At 35.6% G+C, this 17,027-nt stretch overlaps 2 protein-coding genes across 2 annotated transcripts; one reads left to right on the forward strand and one right to left on the reverse strand.

Moving 5' to 3' along the window:
* The first annotated feature begins 4,088 nt into the window (after positions 1–4,088).
* Positions 4,089–9,458, forward strand: LOC116006816 (F-box protein At2g32560-like). Its single transcript, XM_031247313.1, has 6 exons — positions 4,089–4,624; positions 5,637–6,313; positions 6,963–7,042; positions 7,319–7,491; positions 7,725–7,799; positions 9,062–9,458. Exons 1-6 carry the CDS (start codon positions 4,144–4,146, stop codon positions 9,247–9,249), a joined length of 1,674 nt encoding a protein of 557 aa, XP_031103173.1. The 5' UTR covers positions 4,089–4,143; the 3' UTR covers positions 9,250–9,458.
* Positions 9,459–9,539: 81 nt separating this feature from the next.
* LOC116006393 (dual specificity protein phosphatase 12-like) lies at positions 9,540–16,552 on the reverse strand. Its single transcript, XM_031246746.1, has 7 exons — positions 16,410–16,552; positions 15,163–15,606; positions 11,612–11,664; positions 11,360–11,424; positions 11,165–11,243; positions 10,603–10,914; positions 9,540–10,143 (listed from the first exon to the last, which is right to left on the reverse strand). The coding sequence occupies exons 2-7, from the start codon at positions 15,588–15,590 to the stop codon at positions 9,989–9,991; spliced, it is 1,092 nt and encodes a 363-aa protein (XP_031102606.1). The 5' UTR covers positions 15,591–15,606; positions 16,410–16,552; the 3' UTR covers positions 9,540–9,988.
* Between the last annotated feature and the right edge of the window lie 475 nt (positions 16,553–17,027).

The following is a 17,027-nucleotide window of genomic DNA, read 5'->3' on the forward strand; positions in this document are numbered from 1 at the left end:
AAACTCAACCCTTGACTTTGGGTATAGAACAACCTTAAATTTTCAAGCCAAAATTTTTTTAACCCTCCTTCCCCGTAACAAAATCACCATATGATTTTTACTTATGACAAAACTCTCTAAAAAATCACTATGGGAGATGCTCATTTTTTCTCACTTCTTCACCATCCAATTAAGTTACTTTGCACACATGCATTATGCATACATTAGAGCAATGGTTAATTAATTAATGCACCACACAAAAAAACAAATTAAAAACTAACCATTTAATTTTAATATATATATATCCTCCATTTCCTAGTGTTGAGGGTGAGATAAGATTTGTGCAGGCAGGCATTTAATTAAGCCCACAAGCCTCATGGTGTGTCTGTGGTCCACCCCCTTTGAGTGTTTAGTTTAGCAGCTTTGTGGACTGACTTTTTGGAGAATTAAGTTAATTAGGCAAATTAAAGCATAGTATAGTATAGTAGTGGCATTCTTTCATCCTCATTTCACTCATCACTTCAATTTTGTTTCAATCTTCAACTGTGACACCAACTTTCCGTGACTCAAATTGAATCCATTCTCTGAATGCAGCCTTAAAGTAGCACATCAATCATCAAAGATAGTAGGAGTGCAATTCCAATAGATCTCAGTTATTTGACGTCTCGTTATAACCCATTATCTTAATATTCTGATTCTTTTAAAAGTACCATCAAATGTAATGCGCCATTTCTTTTTCAATTTTGTTTTTGGGCCAATTGTTTTCTTTTATATTGGGTTATTAATTTTATTTTTTTTAAAAAGCATATTATTATGGCATTATGGCATTTAATCATATCAAATTAGTAATTATTACAATATATTTGAATAGTACACCCAATAGCAAGTATTAAATCTTAATTTATGGGTTACAATAACAAAATACAATGTAAGCCTCTTGTTCGAACCCATCGCACATAGTTTTTCTAGTGCGATTTATATCTCTGGTGTGATTTATGAATTATTACATATGGGCGAGATTTACCTAATGCACACTTCATATGGGGTTGTGGGTTTCCCTTATTACAAAAATAAATAAATAAATACATTTAATATAGAGATAGAAGGAAATTCTAATATCCCATATATCGGAGCATTTTTCTAGTGGATAAGAAATTTAAGTCTCACTAAAGACTTTCTTTCCGTGTTAGGGTGGAGATTCGGTTCCTGCCACGAACATTGGAGGTTTGAGTTTTGATTGGACCCATTGAGCATAAATGTGTACAATTTGGTGTTGAATTTCAAAGCTATATTAACTCAATTTATCTCCTTTTGGGTCTGAGGGTGGGTTCATAGAATCCATCATATGGTCCGACAAAGTCGAGATACTTGGATTAATTAAAAAAAAAAACTTGTATTATAGTGTCAGCTAAATTAGAAGTTAGAAGTTCAGTTTCCATTTATTTATTTATTTTTCTTCTCCAATTTATTTATTTATTTTTGTTCAGATGAGTTGTCATTATCATTATGTTAGGTTATTACTAAAAGGAACTATAAAGACAGAAAACGAATTTTCTTGATCAATATAATGGAAACAAAAGGGTGAGGAGATTGCATTTACATTGGGTAAAATTAAAATGAATAAATAATAATAATAAAAATCTTACATAATGTAATATGGATTAGGTGGAAGTGAAATTGAGGCAACAAATGTGAAATGTCCCACATGAATGCAGACAAAGCTTGAGATGAAACCAACCTTAGAGGTCCCACCTAGTATTCATCCTCATCTATCACAGTGTTGTTGCCACCTTTCCCTATCAAATTTTGTTCTTTATCATTACCCTCTTTCATTTCTTAACCCATTTTTAGCTTTGGGATCTCAGACATACAAATTATTGATTAAACATGTGTCTTCTTGGTATTGGTATTTGGTATTACCAAATTTCAAACATTTCTTTGTTACTATTTTGTACAAAATCATAATATATTAATAATAGAAAATAGTTTCTAAAAAAAAATAGTCGAGCAGGCGAAACATGAATCTTCTTCTTTTGATTGAGCGTGTTATACGTACCTCTCATGGGTTGAAGAGAAGATTATAGAGATAGTATTTAATACAGAGTATTTATCAATGTCCCATCACCGGTCCTGTGATCATTGCACCAATTTGAAATGGTAACAGATGTGTCATCACACTACATAGAAGTTGACATTGAAAAATTTGTTTAGTTTTAATTAAAAAAAAATTAAACTGATAACTAAACTACACATTTTATTATTTATATATTATATGCTCAACAACGACACCTACTAAGTAGTCAGTACACCACTATCGTGGTATGATTGTATGAAGGTGAGATCTATCACGCTAACGTCTTGCATGATCTTCTCAAGAATTACCTTTGAATCGCTCTCTAATTTTATACACTTCTCAATTCCAACAAATACCAATCTATACTAGATTTGATTCTTTATTACAATCATCCAAATATCTAATTAAAGAGAATTTTGATAGATTATATTCCTGTTAGGTATTCAAATATAATCTGCCAATCAGCAGAAGGCACATGTCCACTTCGCAATCTTTGGACACATAAATGGAATCAATTTTTCTCTAAGCTAAACTCATTAAATAAATATTTATTCTCTTGTTTTAGGACTAATTAAAACACCCTTTAAATCAAATCATTATTACAGTTCCTAAGTAGACTTTTGTTTGCCCATGATGATGATTTTTGTGACATTATTCTCTCTCCACATTTTCCTGCTGTTGATATGTACCAGAAAAAAAAAGTTTACAATTTAAAAATTGAATAATCAACGGAAATTGACCCGTATAAATTATCATTACTGACTTTAAACCTTCTAATCCAATCTAATGATATTGTACCTCAAATAGTTGCTCACGAGTTCAGAAACTTGCGAATAGCACTAAGAATATGAGGCCAAAAACTTGAGTATTATAGTGCTACTTTTTACGACATTCCCAACAATGAGTTTTTTCTTAGTTTGTGAGGCAAAATCAACTGATTTGGAAGCAATGAAATAAATAAAGAAAAATAAAATAAAAATACATTATTATTGCTAATTTAGGTTTGTGCACAATTTTTGAGAAAGCTTTAAAAAAAGTAGGTTAGCGCAAATCATATCTAGTGCAGTTTTTTTTTTTTTTTTTTTTGAAAACACATCTAGTGCAGTTCGTCATTACTACTACACAATTTTTTTTTTCCTGACTCTCTTGATTGGAATGGCAAAAAATTTACATTTAGATTTCATTGATGATGTTGCTCTTATGAATAATACAATATTTTCTCATTATTTCTATATGTTATTTTCTTTAGGAGTGAATTATATATCATCAGTTTATAAAATTATATGGTATATTGAAAATAAAAATAAAACCCAGTGTAGTAATTGTATTTATGAAACATATATGAGCAAATTCAATCATTATGATGTATTCAATTTAATAAACATTCAAATTCAATTCAATTACTATCTTTCTTGTATGATTTAGGCATTATTAGTTTATTACGTAGAGGTATGTATATCTTTCATTAATGTCCCAATTCCTTTGGAACATTTAAGAAGCAACCAAAATCCTTTTCAAGGTTGGTGGTTTAATACAGACCGTGATGTTTCTGTTCTAAATCCCAACTGTAAAACCATTTCCTTATTAATTTCTTGTCGGTTGAAATGTCTGCAGATTTTAGTGTTCTTCCCTTAACAAGATCAGTGTTTGAGGTCCACAGAAATCTACAGCATTGGATGTAATTTTTAATGCCTGACAAATTTTGATCTTATGATATTCCTGAAGGACTACAAAGAGATAAATCAGACTAAGTTGTTCATAATTGATCGATTCTTGATCTGTAAAACACGCAAATCAATGCAATATGAAAGATTAATAATTGCTCTAATTTTGATATTTGGATAGAAGAAGATATATAATATTGTCGCCGTATCCACTACCACTAGAACAGTGATATATGAAGAAAAAAAATTATAATTTTTGTTGATAAAGTAGCAAATATATCGTCATCATCACCCACTAATGAAATTCTTCATGATTTAATTATTAATTTAATATTCCTTAAGATTTTGTTTTAATCTTGAATATAAATGCCGCTTCATCCCCTCACTACTACTTTGCTTGTGCGATAAGCTCTCACTCAAATCCCAATGCTATTTTTCTTGTTTTCTTGCTTCTCCATCGCCTTCCTCTCCAGCTCATTTCTCCACCCATTCCCTTCTTGGGAGCGCGAGATGGGATTTAGGTTCTGGGAGGAGTTTTCGAGGTTCTTGCTTTCATGGTTCCGGAAAAACAAGAACTTTCTCGATGGGTTCTTCCATTTCTCGCGAATCTTGGCTCCGGCGAGGAAGATTGCCGGAAATGTGGAGACTGAGGAGACTGAGGAGGGGACGGGTTTGATGGATTTGCCTGACTTGGCTGTGGAGTCCATTCTTGAGAGGCTTTCGGCGGCGGAGCTGAGAATCATGGCGGGGGTTTGTGGGTCTCTGAGGGAGAAGTGTGTGGCGGATTGGCTGTGGGAGAGGCATCTGAGGGAGAGGTGGGGGAGGTTGATTGGCAATGGTGTGTATGCGGAGTGGAAGCGGCATGTGGGTTCTAGGAAGAAGAAGAAGAAGGGTGGGTTGTTGGATTGTGANTTTTTTTTTTTTTTTTTTTTGAAAACACATCTAGTGCAGTTCGTCATTACTACTACACAATTTTTTTTTTCCTGACTCTCTTGATTGGAATGGCAAAAAATTTACATTTAGATTTCATTGATGATGTTGCTCTTATGAATAATACAATATTTTCTCATTATTTCTATATGTTATTTTCTTTAGGAGTGAATTATATATCATCAGTTTATAAAATTATATGGTATATTGAAAATAAAAATAAAACCCAGTGTAGTAATTGTATTTATGAAACATATATGAGCAAATTCAATCATTATGATGTATTCAATTTAATAAACATTCAAATTCAATTCAATTACTATCTTTCTTGTATGATTTAGGCATTATTAGTTTATTACGTAGAGGTATGTATATCTTTCATTAATGTCCCAATTCCTTTGGAACATTTAAGAAGCAACCAAAATCCTTTTCAAGGTTGGTGGTTTAATACAGACCGTGATGTTTCTGTTCTAAATCCCAACTGTAAAACCATTTCCTTATTAATTTCTTGTCGGTTGAAATGTCTGCAGATTTTAGTGTTCTTCCCTTAACAAGATCAGTGTTTGAGGTCCACAGAAATCTACAGCATTGGATGTAATTTTTAATGCCTGACAAATTTTGATCTTATGATATTCCTGAAGGACTACAAAGAGATAAATCAGACTAAGTTGTTCATAATTGATCGATTCTTGATCTGTAAAACACGCAAATCAATGCAATATGAAAGATTAATAATTGCTCTAATTTTGATATTTGGATAGAAGAAGATATATAATATTGTCGCCGTATCCACTACCACTAGAACAGTGATATATGAAGAAAAAAAATTATAATTTTTGTTGATAAAGTAGCAAATATATCGTCATCATCACCCACTAATGAAATTCTTCATGATTTAATTATTAATTTAATATTCCTTAAGATTTTGTTTTAATCTTGAATATAAATGCCGCTTCATCCCCTCACTACTACTTTGCTTGTGCGATAAGCTCTCACTCAAATCCCAATGCTATTTTTCTTGTTTTCTTGCTTCTCCATCGCCTTCCTCTCCAGCTCATTTCTCCACCCATTCCCTTCTTGGGAGCGCGAGATGGGATTTAGGTTCTGGGAGGAGTTTTCGAGGTTCTTGCTTTCATGGTTCCGGAAAAACAAGAACTTTCTCGATGGGTTCTTCCATTTCTCGCGAATCTTGGCTCCGGCGAGGAAGATTGCCGGAAATGTGGAGACTGAGGAGACTGAGGAGGGGACGGGTTTGATGGATTTGCCTGACTTGGCTGTGGAGTCCATTCTTGAGAGGCTTTCGGCGGCGGAGCTGAGAATCATGGCGGGGGTTTGTGGGTCTCTGAGGGAGAAGTGTGTGGCGGATTGGCTGTGGGAGAGGCATCTGAGGGAGAGGTGGGGGAGGTTGATTGGCAATGGTGTGTATGCGGAGTGGAAGCGGCATGTGGGTTCTAGGAAGAAGAAGAAGAAGGGTGGGTTGTTGGATTGTGAAAGGCAGGGGGATTTTGTGGGGTTTTTTGCGAGGTTTAGGGGGTTTGTGTTTAATGGGAGATCGGAAGTGGGGAATGGGGTGAAGGGTTTTTTGCCACAGGACTCAGCCATGGCTTTGTATTTCTCTCTTGAAACTGGCAGCTTCTCTTTCCCAGCTCAGGTTTATAACCGTGAGGTGAGTTTCAGAGATGGCAGATTTGGTGTGTTTCTCATTTCTGTGTATTGCAATGACGTTTAGGTGTTGATATGTATAGAATTGAAGCATGTGATCCATCTCACTAAAAGTCTAAGCTAATAGTTGGATTGCAATTGTTTATATATTATATGTTAAACATGCCCCTCACATGTGCGGGCGGGCTGATTAATCTCGTCTCGGTGCCGATTAATAACGGCCTAGCGTCAAAACGTCGGTCGATCCTCTAGCGTGTCACAGGTGGTCTGGTGCCTAGGCAACCTACTAGACCTCCTGGCATTGACTAGGCCGACTAGTAGGCTGATTAGCTATTTTTTTTTTTTAATTTGTTATTTCACTCAAAACAACTTCGTTTTGAGTGAAATAGCCCTAAATTGTACAAAGTCTATATTTTTTAGGTTAATATTTAAATTTTAGTATTAACTATTAACGTATTATATAGTTTATAATTATTAGTCTTTAAAAAATTAAAAATAGTTAAATAATTTTTTTTTAAAAAGAAATACACAGATTAACCCCCGCCTAGGCATCCTAGGTGCTCGGAGAGCGCTTAGCCATTTTTTCAACTATGGGTTCTGATTGTTCATGCATTGTTTTTTGCTAAATTTCTTGGATGTTGTTTAAGGTGCAGAATGGGAATGTTGGGTTTATGTTGTCTTGTTATGATGCTGAAGTGAGCTATGATTCCAGCTCTGACCTCTTCTGGGCAAGGTTAGATTAACTCTCATCCTTAAACAAAGTTTGATCACTTCTTTTCTTGCAAGTTTTTGAGAATTATTTTTGCTTTTGGCTTGTAATTGGAAAGCACTTGAACACAGCTTTTATATTGATTTCTGATTGGATTTTTTCTTGTGTTCTTAACCTATATCCTTACTATTTGACATCTTTTGTTAAGGGGGGAAACGGTATTCATAGAATCATAGGTGACTAGATATTTTGAGAGCTTCAATGAGTTGATTTTTGAAGTTGAAATGATCGGTTCTGCAGGTATCCAGCATACGGAAGGCGTTCAGTAGAGGAAAACATAGTGTTCGATAGGCTAAGGGCACCTCCCGTTGGTACTTCTGCTTATGTACTGCATAAATCGGATTGTTTAAATGATTTAAAACCTAATGATCACATCGAGATTCAGTGGAGAAGAAGCAAGGAATTCCCTTATGGTATGCTCGCAGTTAAAGAAGCCCACTTTCCTTTTGATTAGGGTTCGTTCTTTTGGATCAACAATTTGGCTGTTCAAGCTTCTGAAAGAGAAACTTCTTGCTCTTAGATTCCTGAATCCCGATTACTAGTTAAAAAAAAAAAAACCACTTTTTAGTTCTTAGGAATGACCGATTCGTGAAGCTTTGATACTACAATTATGTGTGTAATATTTTCGACTTAAAATGCTTTGCAGGTTGGTGGTATGGAGTTGTTGGACACTCGGGATCATGCAATGGCAGCAAATTGCACTGTGATTGCCATAAAAGCGGTGAGAGCATACTTTCACCTTTAATGGCTAATATTTGTCTCGATTTTTTTTTTTTCCTGCTTTCAACATTTCATTTTTCTCCATATATTTCAACTAGCCAAAGGTGGTCTATGATGGAGGATGATATATAGATATAAAACGATTAATAGGAATATTCAGATTTTTGCATGAGCAATATCCCTTTAGCAAGTGTGACTGGACCACTTCTCGATCTAGAATGCTTGACAGGTCAATGCAGCATATATGCTGCCTGGAGTGGTGTGGACACTAACAACCTTAATTTTTACCTTAAAAAAACACACTAATGGCAACACGACACCAATTGCGCTTGTTTAGGCTTTTGCCATTATTTTATAATATGTTGCTGCTGCTTTTGTGGTTAGCATGTTACTTCATTTGAAACTGACAGGAAAAACTCATTGCCTAATTAAACTAAAAGTCTGTCAAGTATTGGTTTGATTGTTTGGCTTCTTGAATGGCTTTTGTTGAGGGAAAAGAGAAGATATGTATATATTAAAATAAAGAGGTTCTTGGCCAAAGAAACAGTAATCAAATATTATATTGCTCCACTCATTATTGACTGCTCATTAGTTTTAAAGCTATCCCATTTTGTATCATGACTTGTTTAGTAGTATCTTTTGCACAAAAGTGCCATGGCCACTGCTGGCTTTGCATATCATATCCAAGACCTTTGGTGGCATGGCAGCTTAGGTGTCAGAATTTGGATATGGCAGCTCTATGAAATGTAGAATAATGGGTCATGACCTAATTCAGGAAAGATGATTAGCTTTTACTTAAAACGCAAGAAATCGGGTTGTGGGCCCGGGAATTAGCCTAATCAGGGAAATTGAAAGGCGTGTTCTGTCTTAACTAAAAGTTAAGGTGATCGGGTTGTGGGCCTGGAAATTAGCCTGATCCAGGAAATTGGAAAATGTGTTCTGTCTCAACTAAAGGTTCTGGGAATTAGCCTAATCCAGGGAATTGAAAGATGTGTTCCCTTTCAACTAAAGGTTTAGCTGATAGTGGGATTGAATATTATATTAGTTTATATATATCATGCTCTACACTGTTATGTCAAACTTATACCTGAACCATTTTTTGATGTATGGGGTTACATGTTTACTCTGCTGGCTTATGCTGAAAAAGACTATTTTGCTTTGTTTTAGCTTATTTATTTTGATTTTCGAGGACCCTTTTCTGTAATCGTGTTCATGGGTTTGGGTTTAAATTCGTTGTTCGGGTTTAAATTCGTTGTTCGACAGATACTGTGAAGTTAGAGTTCAAGCAGTATTCCCCAGACTCGGAATGGAGAGAGACGACTATAAACCGAAGAGGGCATAAAGAAGTAGGCAATGAAGCAGATGGCTATTATGGTGGGATCAGAAAGCTTTACAGTGAGGATGAGATCTCTGAGTGGAGAAGATTTTGGCCAAGCTGCACCCTGGATTAACCACGATTTACTCGCCCCATCATCGGGCCTTTTCTAACTGTGAATAGTATATATAAACAGCTCCACAAAAGAATCACCAGGCCTTTCTGTAGGCCTCAGTTTTATGCAGAAGAGGCCTAGCTAGAGGTTAGTGTCCTGCAGTCTGTAAGGCAATGTAAATTTCCAATGATTAAATGAGAAAAAATTTCCAGTTGTTTATACAAGTGAAATGGGCAACTTCTGTCTTTCTATACTCCTTCCTATGAAGATAAATAACAGGATAATATCTTACACGACGAGAGAACTGATAATTCGTATCAATTTAGACAGCATAATCTGCAAATTGTGGAATAAAATGATTTGAACACATTACAAGATGGTAGCTTTGCACCTTAATGATATGAAAACTTTTAGAATGAACTAATCAGAGCAAAAGTGAAGAACTTTACTTTAGTAACATTGACTTATCTGAGTTGGTGTACAATCGATCGCCATGATTGTAGAGTTTACATCTTAATGTTTTGAGAAGATAGAATCAAGTTTCAGTAATGGAAGAAGTTTCCAAGTATAGGCAAGCATATGAGGGTGAGTGAGTTCACTAACATCACCTTCCTTAATGGACAAAAGCTCGGTAGTTGTTTTCGTTCATACTGCACCAATTGTAGATTACTGATGTTGGGTTGAAGGATTATTTGTAACGCTGCAAGCATATGGTACACCCCGTAATGGGGTTGAAACCTATCTTCTTCTCGGTAAAATCTCACAAAGTGCTGACATCCACTCGGCTTTTGTGGAGCTGAAAGGCGGGGGTGATCCAGCTTCCGCAACTGCACTGGATGCCTGACCAATTGAAGTAACCTAGGCGAGCTTCACAGTGGATGCAGCAGAGCTTGCCTTCCAGAGCACCCTCTCCGACTGGGATCAAGAATTGAAGGGAAAAAGAAACTAGGTTAGAAAGGAAATGGGATTTAATTATTAGGGTACTGGGTTAGATTACAAAAATCTAAAACTGATCAAGAAGACAATGATAGGAAGGAGTGGACTTGAATACATGTTGTAATCCCAGATCTGCTACCATCCATTTAAAAGATGTGCATCATTCACTCGTAGAATATAAAATGCAGGATGTAGGGTAACCCCAGCCAAGCTAGCTAAGGATACAAACTTGTAACCACAAGGTTACGAGTTCGAATCCCAACCTTCTTGGTCTGAGCTGGTCAACTATGGGCAACCTACGTTGATTTACCTGGTCCTTTATCAGCTAGGGTCATAAGGCGGGGTTTACCCAGTACACATCCTCGGATAGTGACTGCGGGTTTCTCTCGTCATCCCAAAAAATGCAGGATGCAAACAATCACTACTTATAGCCTATACCTGATTTCATCCACTGCAGAGGCTCAATAAAGATGGATGAACACTCATCATCATCTGCTTTCTCAAAAGGACGGCCACTTCTCCTCTTAGACCATCCAAAGGCTGTTTCACCCTCTCCAGGAACATGATCAATAACATTATCTTGCACCGCAACTACTCTCCGGCATTTCTTGCAGCGGTATGCTTGAGTAGGACACGCTTCCCTACTCAAGGGCTCATCAGTAACCAAGGAGGAGAGCTTTTTTGTTGGCAAAGCAGGATCTTCTGCAAACTTAGACGCGTCTATTGTTTCTCCGCGATTATAGCACTCACCTGGGTATACAGAGTACCACGTCAATCAACAGAAAAGGATCTGTGGTTCTACTGAAAATGAAGCATTGCTTCAGTAAAACTTAAATTGAGCAACTAAATGTCATAGAGCACAACAAGATGGAAAACACCAGTCACAGATCAAGACCTCACATATATCTATAATCACAGATGGTAATCGACATTGACAGAGAAACATAATGGATATCAACATTTAAATATTTGTATAGATAAATAAGGTAAGGGAGTAGACCTAGTAGCTTTAAGTGAAACCGTTTGTATGTGGGGCTGGCACGATTAACCTTGAAGCCCATTTCTTCAAACATTTTCAACTGTGGCCACAGGAAGGAAAAATTATTCAAGAGTCGCAATTCATGAGAAGCTGGAAACAGACATCAAGGATAATTGAGATGCCAGCTCATAAATCACTTTGCAATGTCTGTATCACCTGATCTACAAAACCATCATTTGGGGAGACAGATTCGCAGCTTTGACATAAAGATTGAATTGCGTCTTCAAAATCAAGACATGCAGGAGAAAGGAGAGAGAGAGCGAGGAAAGATTAGGCAAAGACAAAGTAAATGGAAATAATAAACACAAATTATGGGTAAATTGTCATCAATTTAGAAGACTATAAATAAAGCACGAAACAAACTACTGTAAGAGCAACACTACAACTGAATAATGAAGTTTATAATACCTTCATATGACAACTGTTCAGATCTCATCAAGTATGCTGCAACAATGGATGCACTGCAGAGGATGCAAAGAAGGATGTGAATCTATAGGGCTTGTCAAAGCAGGATAGGAGAATACATATGCTGTAACAAAGAATGTCCAAATTGAAAAGGTTCTAGAAATTAACATGCTAAATAACATGAGAAGAAAACATCAACACACTTTGCATGCTCTTGGTAAATAGGTGCATTTGGAAAATATAAACTCCTAGTTAACAAAAATGTCTCCTCATCCTCAATTCAAAAATCTGAGTGCAGCCTTCCACTGTTTGCTTGTTTATAGACAAGAAATTGCATCATTAATTAGATTGAACAGCTAAAAAAACCAACAAGTATTGATCTTAATAGTGAAACTGCATAAGTTATGCCAAAGAAAGCAAAATAAAAGAAGAATTACCAAACTAGGACAACTTAAGAGAAAAAGAAAGAAGAAAAAAATTACTGAAGTGACAGATATATACACTTAATGCTTTTGATCGGTTAGACCAACAGGTCATGAACTGGAGATATTTGATTTTAATTCATATGTTCATCAGGAGAGTTAACAGGTCAGATCTCATACTTCAGATGAACTGAATAAGTGGATAAACCATGTGAAGAGGCCGTGAATACATTACAAACCATTTAAGAAGTCATACCAGAATATAACAAGTCTTAGTACAAGCAATTACCCCCATCTAGAAGAAGGAATATATACAAACTAGAAGACCTATCTAATTTATGTTAACATATGTTAGAAAAAAAAAATAAGGGTGATCATGCATTTATAATGTGAGACTGCTTTCCCGTAGACTGATCTAGAAAAACAAGACAGGGGATCTCCAGGCTCATTAAAAACCCCACTGTCATAAACTATGCTTGTCATATTATAAAATCTTTTTTTTTTTTAAATCTTCCGGGGAAAATAGTAATAAACATTAGACATGGACTGACAGGATGAGCTCAAAGTCGCAAACTGTGTTAGCTGCTACAATGTGTTTTTTGCCAATTTTAGACTTAAGATCCAGAATAGTGAACACAAACTTTGGGGCTTAAATCATTTCCAAAATCTGCACAATTTGAGATTTATTAGCTTCAGTGGGTCTAGAACTCCTTCCTAAAGAAGAATCTCAATGTACTGAGTAGTAATACACTAATACTATAAAAATGAAAAACCAATAAAGCAGCCTGAGGTTATCTTTAGAAATAAAGAGCACTTCCTGACAGACTAAAGATGTTATGTTCATGGGCAAAAGCTCATGTCAACAGGCAATGGAGATTGTTGGAAGTGGAGGGTGGTTTGCCTATTGTGAGATTAGAAAGGGTCAATCCTAACGAAGTAGTTCCTCCGGAATCCAATGAACAACGATTACTTAGGAACAGCAAAGGATGAAGGAAGAATAGGGAAAATAACTTGGAAATTTTGGGAGTTTTCCTTAATTTTGACTTAATTATGCTATGTTTATTAGCAAATCCCGCTTATATAGAAGGATTTACACGTAGTCAACAATCATATGGAAAGGAATAATAACCAAATTACTAAACAATTGTAAAGGAAATAGAATAAAATTCAAACTGGCAACCGATCATAATTATTGAGAGAATTAATCTTGCTTTATTTTCCTTGATTTCTTGAGCTGATTTTTCTATGTCATATCATTACTCTCCTCTGGGACATCAAACTCGTCCTCAAGCTTGATATTCGGGAAATTTGGGAATGGTTTATTTTGGGGTTGTTGGTTCAACCTACATGTCTTCCACTTCTTCATCAAAGCCAAGCATGTATAGTAGTGGTTTCCAACATTTCTTTTGGTGAGGGGTGCTTTCGACAAGTTTGGTTACAAAATGAATTTTGGAAGAATAGAAATCTTATTCCATAGAGAATGGAATAAGCAACAATAGAATAGGAATTGTTGGTTTAAGGAATAAAAATGGAATAAACATTCAAATGGCATAAATACCCTTTATACTGAATGATATGTGTGTGTGTGTGTGTGGTGTAATAGTTATTATTATAGAATACATTTCAAAAGATATAACAAAAATAATAAATAGAAAATTAGACATTACCAAAATAGACTATTTTAAATAACTTAAGAATAGCCTAATGCCCTAATACCAAAGCCCCCTGGAATTGTTATCCCCCTTGCAAGGGAATAGCTCATTCTTGGGAATAAAAGGACTAAACAAGAATTCTATTTCACTAGCGGCCTATTCCGTGAACCAAACATGTTATTAATGTGTGGGGGCTTGAAAGGAAGTGGCTGCTTTAGTGCTTTACCATGATAGTATTGTTAGATGGATACTATCTCATTGGGGAGTGGCATCATGGTGTTGAATTGCCCAATAAATGCGTTCTCTGGGCATAGCCATGGGTAATGTTGATTGCTTAATCTAAGCATATGGATTTGCATCTTTTGACGTGAATAAGTCTACCTATTGGTCATATTGGATTTTACCCATCCTTGTAAGGATCATTTGGAAATTGTCAATGTACTCCTCAAGGTGCCTACCATATGTATCATTTTTGCTAATTCGCCCAAAGGATTGAGGCTACGAGGTGGTCCAAAATGGAGCATACACGAATCTCTTAAAGTTTACCATGAGATTTGTTGGCGGATCTTGAACCCGTACCAAAGTTGGGTTTTCTCAGCCATGTGGTAGGTTGTTGTGCCCGCTTTCTCCTGCTTCGATATGTACATGTTGGCAAAATAGAGTTCATAACAGTGAAGCCAAACCAAGGTGTCTTCTTTGGTCAAGAAATTCAGGAATTCCCACTTAGTGTACTGGGTTTGTGGTGCAACCTTGAGTTGGTGTGAGGAGATGGGTGTGGGCGTGTGTGGCTGGCAGAGTAGGTGGTTAAATGATTGTTGAAGTTTCTGAAGATGATGGTTGGTTGATCTGTTTGGTTAACAAAGTTTCCACCATCTTGCATAGGTTGTCAACAGTGTTAGGCAACATTTGGATCGAGTCTACTATGGCCTCCATTTTCTACAAAGATGTTTGTATGGACTGTGTGGTAGTTTGGAGTGCCTTGACTTTGGCTAGTACTGTTTTGATATTGCCCATGTTGACACTAGGCAATGAAGCCAAAATGTTATGTCATGGGCAAAAGCTCATGCCAATGGGCAATGGAGATCATAGGAAGTGGAGAGTGGTTTGCCTATTTTGTGAGATTAGAAAGGGTGAAGGAAGAACAGGGAAAATAACTTGAAATTTTGGGAGTTTTTCTTCTCCTTAATGACTTAATTCTACTATGTTTTATTAGCAACGAAATCCCCACTTACATAGAAGGATTTACACGCAGTCAAAAATCATAAAAATGGAAATGAATAACCAAAATTACCGAACAATTGTAAAGGAAATAGAATAAAACTAGCAATCAATCAGAATTGTTGAGAGAATCAATCTTGCTTTTATTTTTTTTCCTTGAGTTCCTGAGCGGATTTTTCTGTGCCATATCAGATGTATACTACAGCAATGAGAAAAGCATAAAATGTAACCAGACATACAACAACAAAATAAGAAATAGTACCTTCTTGACACACCAGCAAAGCAATGCACCAATACAGACCCCTTTTTTCTACTTTCTTCAATGAAATCCAAGCACACATCCAAAGAATCCAGCAAATTCTCATTCTCCATATCTCTCAAGGGTACTGCCATCCTCACAAACTTAAGATCCTTCCCAGCGAACTCCAGTGAGTATAGAAGCTTCTTAGGTGATACGGAAGTATTTGACTCATCAGCAGTATTTCCCTCTGATTCATTACCTCCAAAATAGACCTTATCAATCTCCTTGGTAGGGATCACAAGCCCACTACGCCATTCAGAGAAAAATGATATTGAAGCTGAACTAAGAACTGATAATATATGTGTAATTTCTTCACTGCCATGCTGAAGAATCTCCGCCGCATCACTTATGTTGCCAATAAACAGATGTTCACGAACGAGATAAGGCATATCCTACAATCAGAAACTAAAATGAAAACATACTTCTGTTAGAGATATTGAGAAAATACTTGCTCAATTCATAATACTAAAGTACAAGTTTTCCTGAACCAAGAAAGATCACTACACTCCAATAATCAAATTATATAAATTACAGTATTCCCTCACTTAGATGATCCAGTAAAAAATTAAAAGATTTTGAATTGCAGAAAAATGGAAATGTCATCATAAGGATCAGGCAGTAAATGTTTTGAAAAATTCATTGCATTCCACTTTTCAGTACAAATATAGCTGATCATTGTAACTGTGAATAACACTATAATTGGAACAAGATTTCCAGGAAGAAAAACAAAATAGAAAAAACCAGATTACTATGCTCACACAAAAACCTTACAGAATTTTCTCACATATATTTTTACCCATTTACACAACTAAAAGCAAAGAAACAATTTTTTTCTTTTTCTTTTTTTTTTTTTTTTTTGAGCAAAGCTTCAAAGGCTAAGAATTTAAGTTGATTAAATTCTTTATCCACAAATAGAATTTTTTGCTCACTGTTTGGTTAATCACATGAATTTGGACCAATAATCATAATCAGCAGAATCCCAACATGACCTGATAGATTATTAACACTTTAATGGAATTATAACAAGATCAATTCAACGATGCTCGCTGAGTTTTTAATCAAAAAGCAAACAACGCTTCAATTTTTTCAATCTTTTTTTTTAATTACTTAAAAGAGGAAGAAAAAATCATCAGAATTTCAATGAGCATAGCTACATATGGATACTTCGATGAAGACGGAGAAGTAGAGTGGAAGAGACAGCGAGATACCTCAGATAAGCAGAATATTCCGGCGGATAGGGGCGTCACTGGCACCGTGTCAACTTTTCTGGGGATTCGCTGTATGGACTCTCGAGTCAGAGTTGGCCGTTTCTTGTGTGCTTCCGTTACTGATGAGTGTGAGGATTAGGGATTTCAATTGGATTAGCCCGTTTAGTTTTATTTTAGTCTTATTATGATATATAATACTCTATTATGATTCGATTAACGAAACTGGACTGAAGTTATTTTTAACTTAATTTTTCATAATATTAAGTTTATTATTAATATACAAAATTTATATATTTAGAAACTATACTAAAAGTACTATTAAACACAAAAAATTAAAATTAAAAATAATAGAGAAAATATTTAAAGAAGAAAGAGTTGGTTTGGCAAGCATCTTGTGTTCAAATGACACGTAGTGACTTTCCTATATGGGAGGACATGAGATTGAGCATCACTACGTGCTTTGCAAACGAGTCTAATAAGACATGTCGACCTGTGCCAACCTGCTTTGACAGTATTAGTTCAACCAACCGGGAGATGCTTGGTTATATTTTATGTAATTGTTAAATTTTTAATAGTTTTTTCTCCCTATTAAATTAATAAAATCATGAAAGTCAAAAC

The sequence above is a fragment of the Ipomoea triloba genome, chromosome 15 (assembly GCF_003576645.1).
Source record: "Ipomoea triloba cultivar NCNSP0323 chromosome 15, ASM357664v1".
Lineage (NCBI taxonomy): Eukaryota > Viridiplantae > Streptophyta > Magnoliopsida > Solanales > Convolvulaceae > Ipomoea > Ipomoea triloba.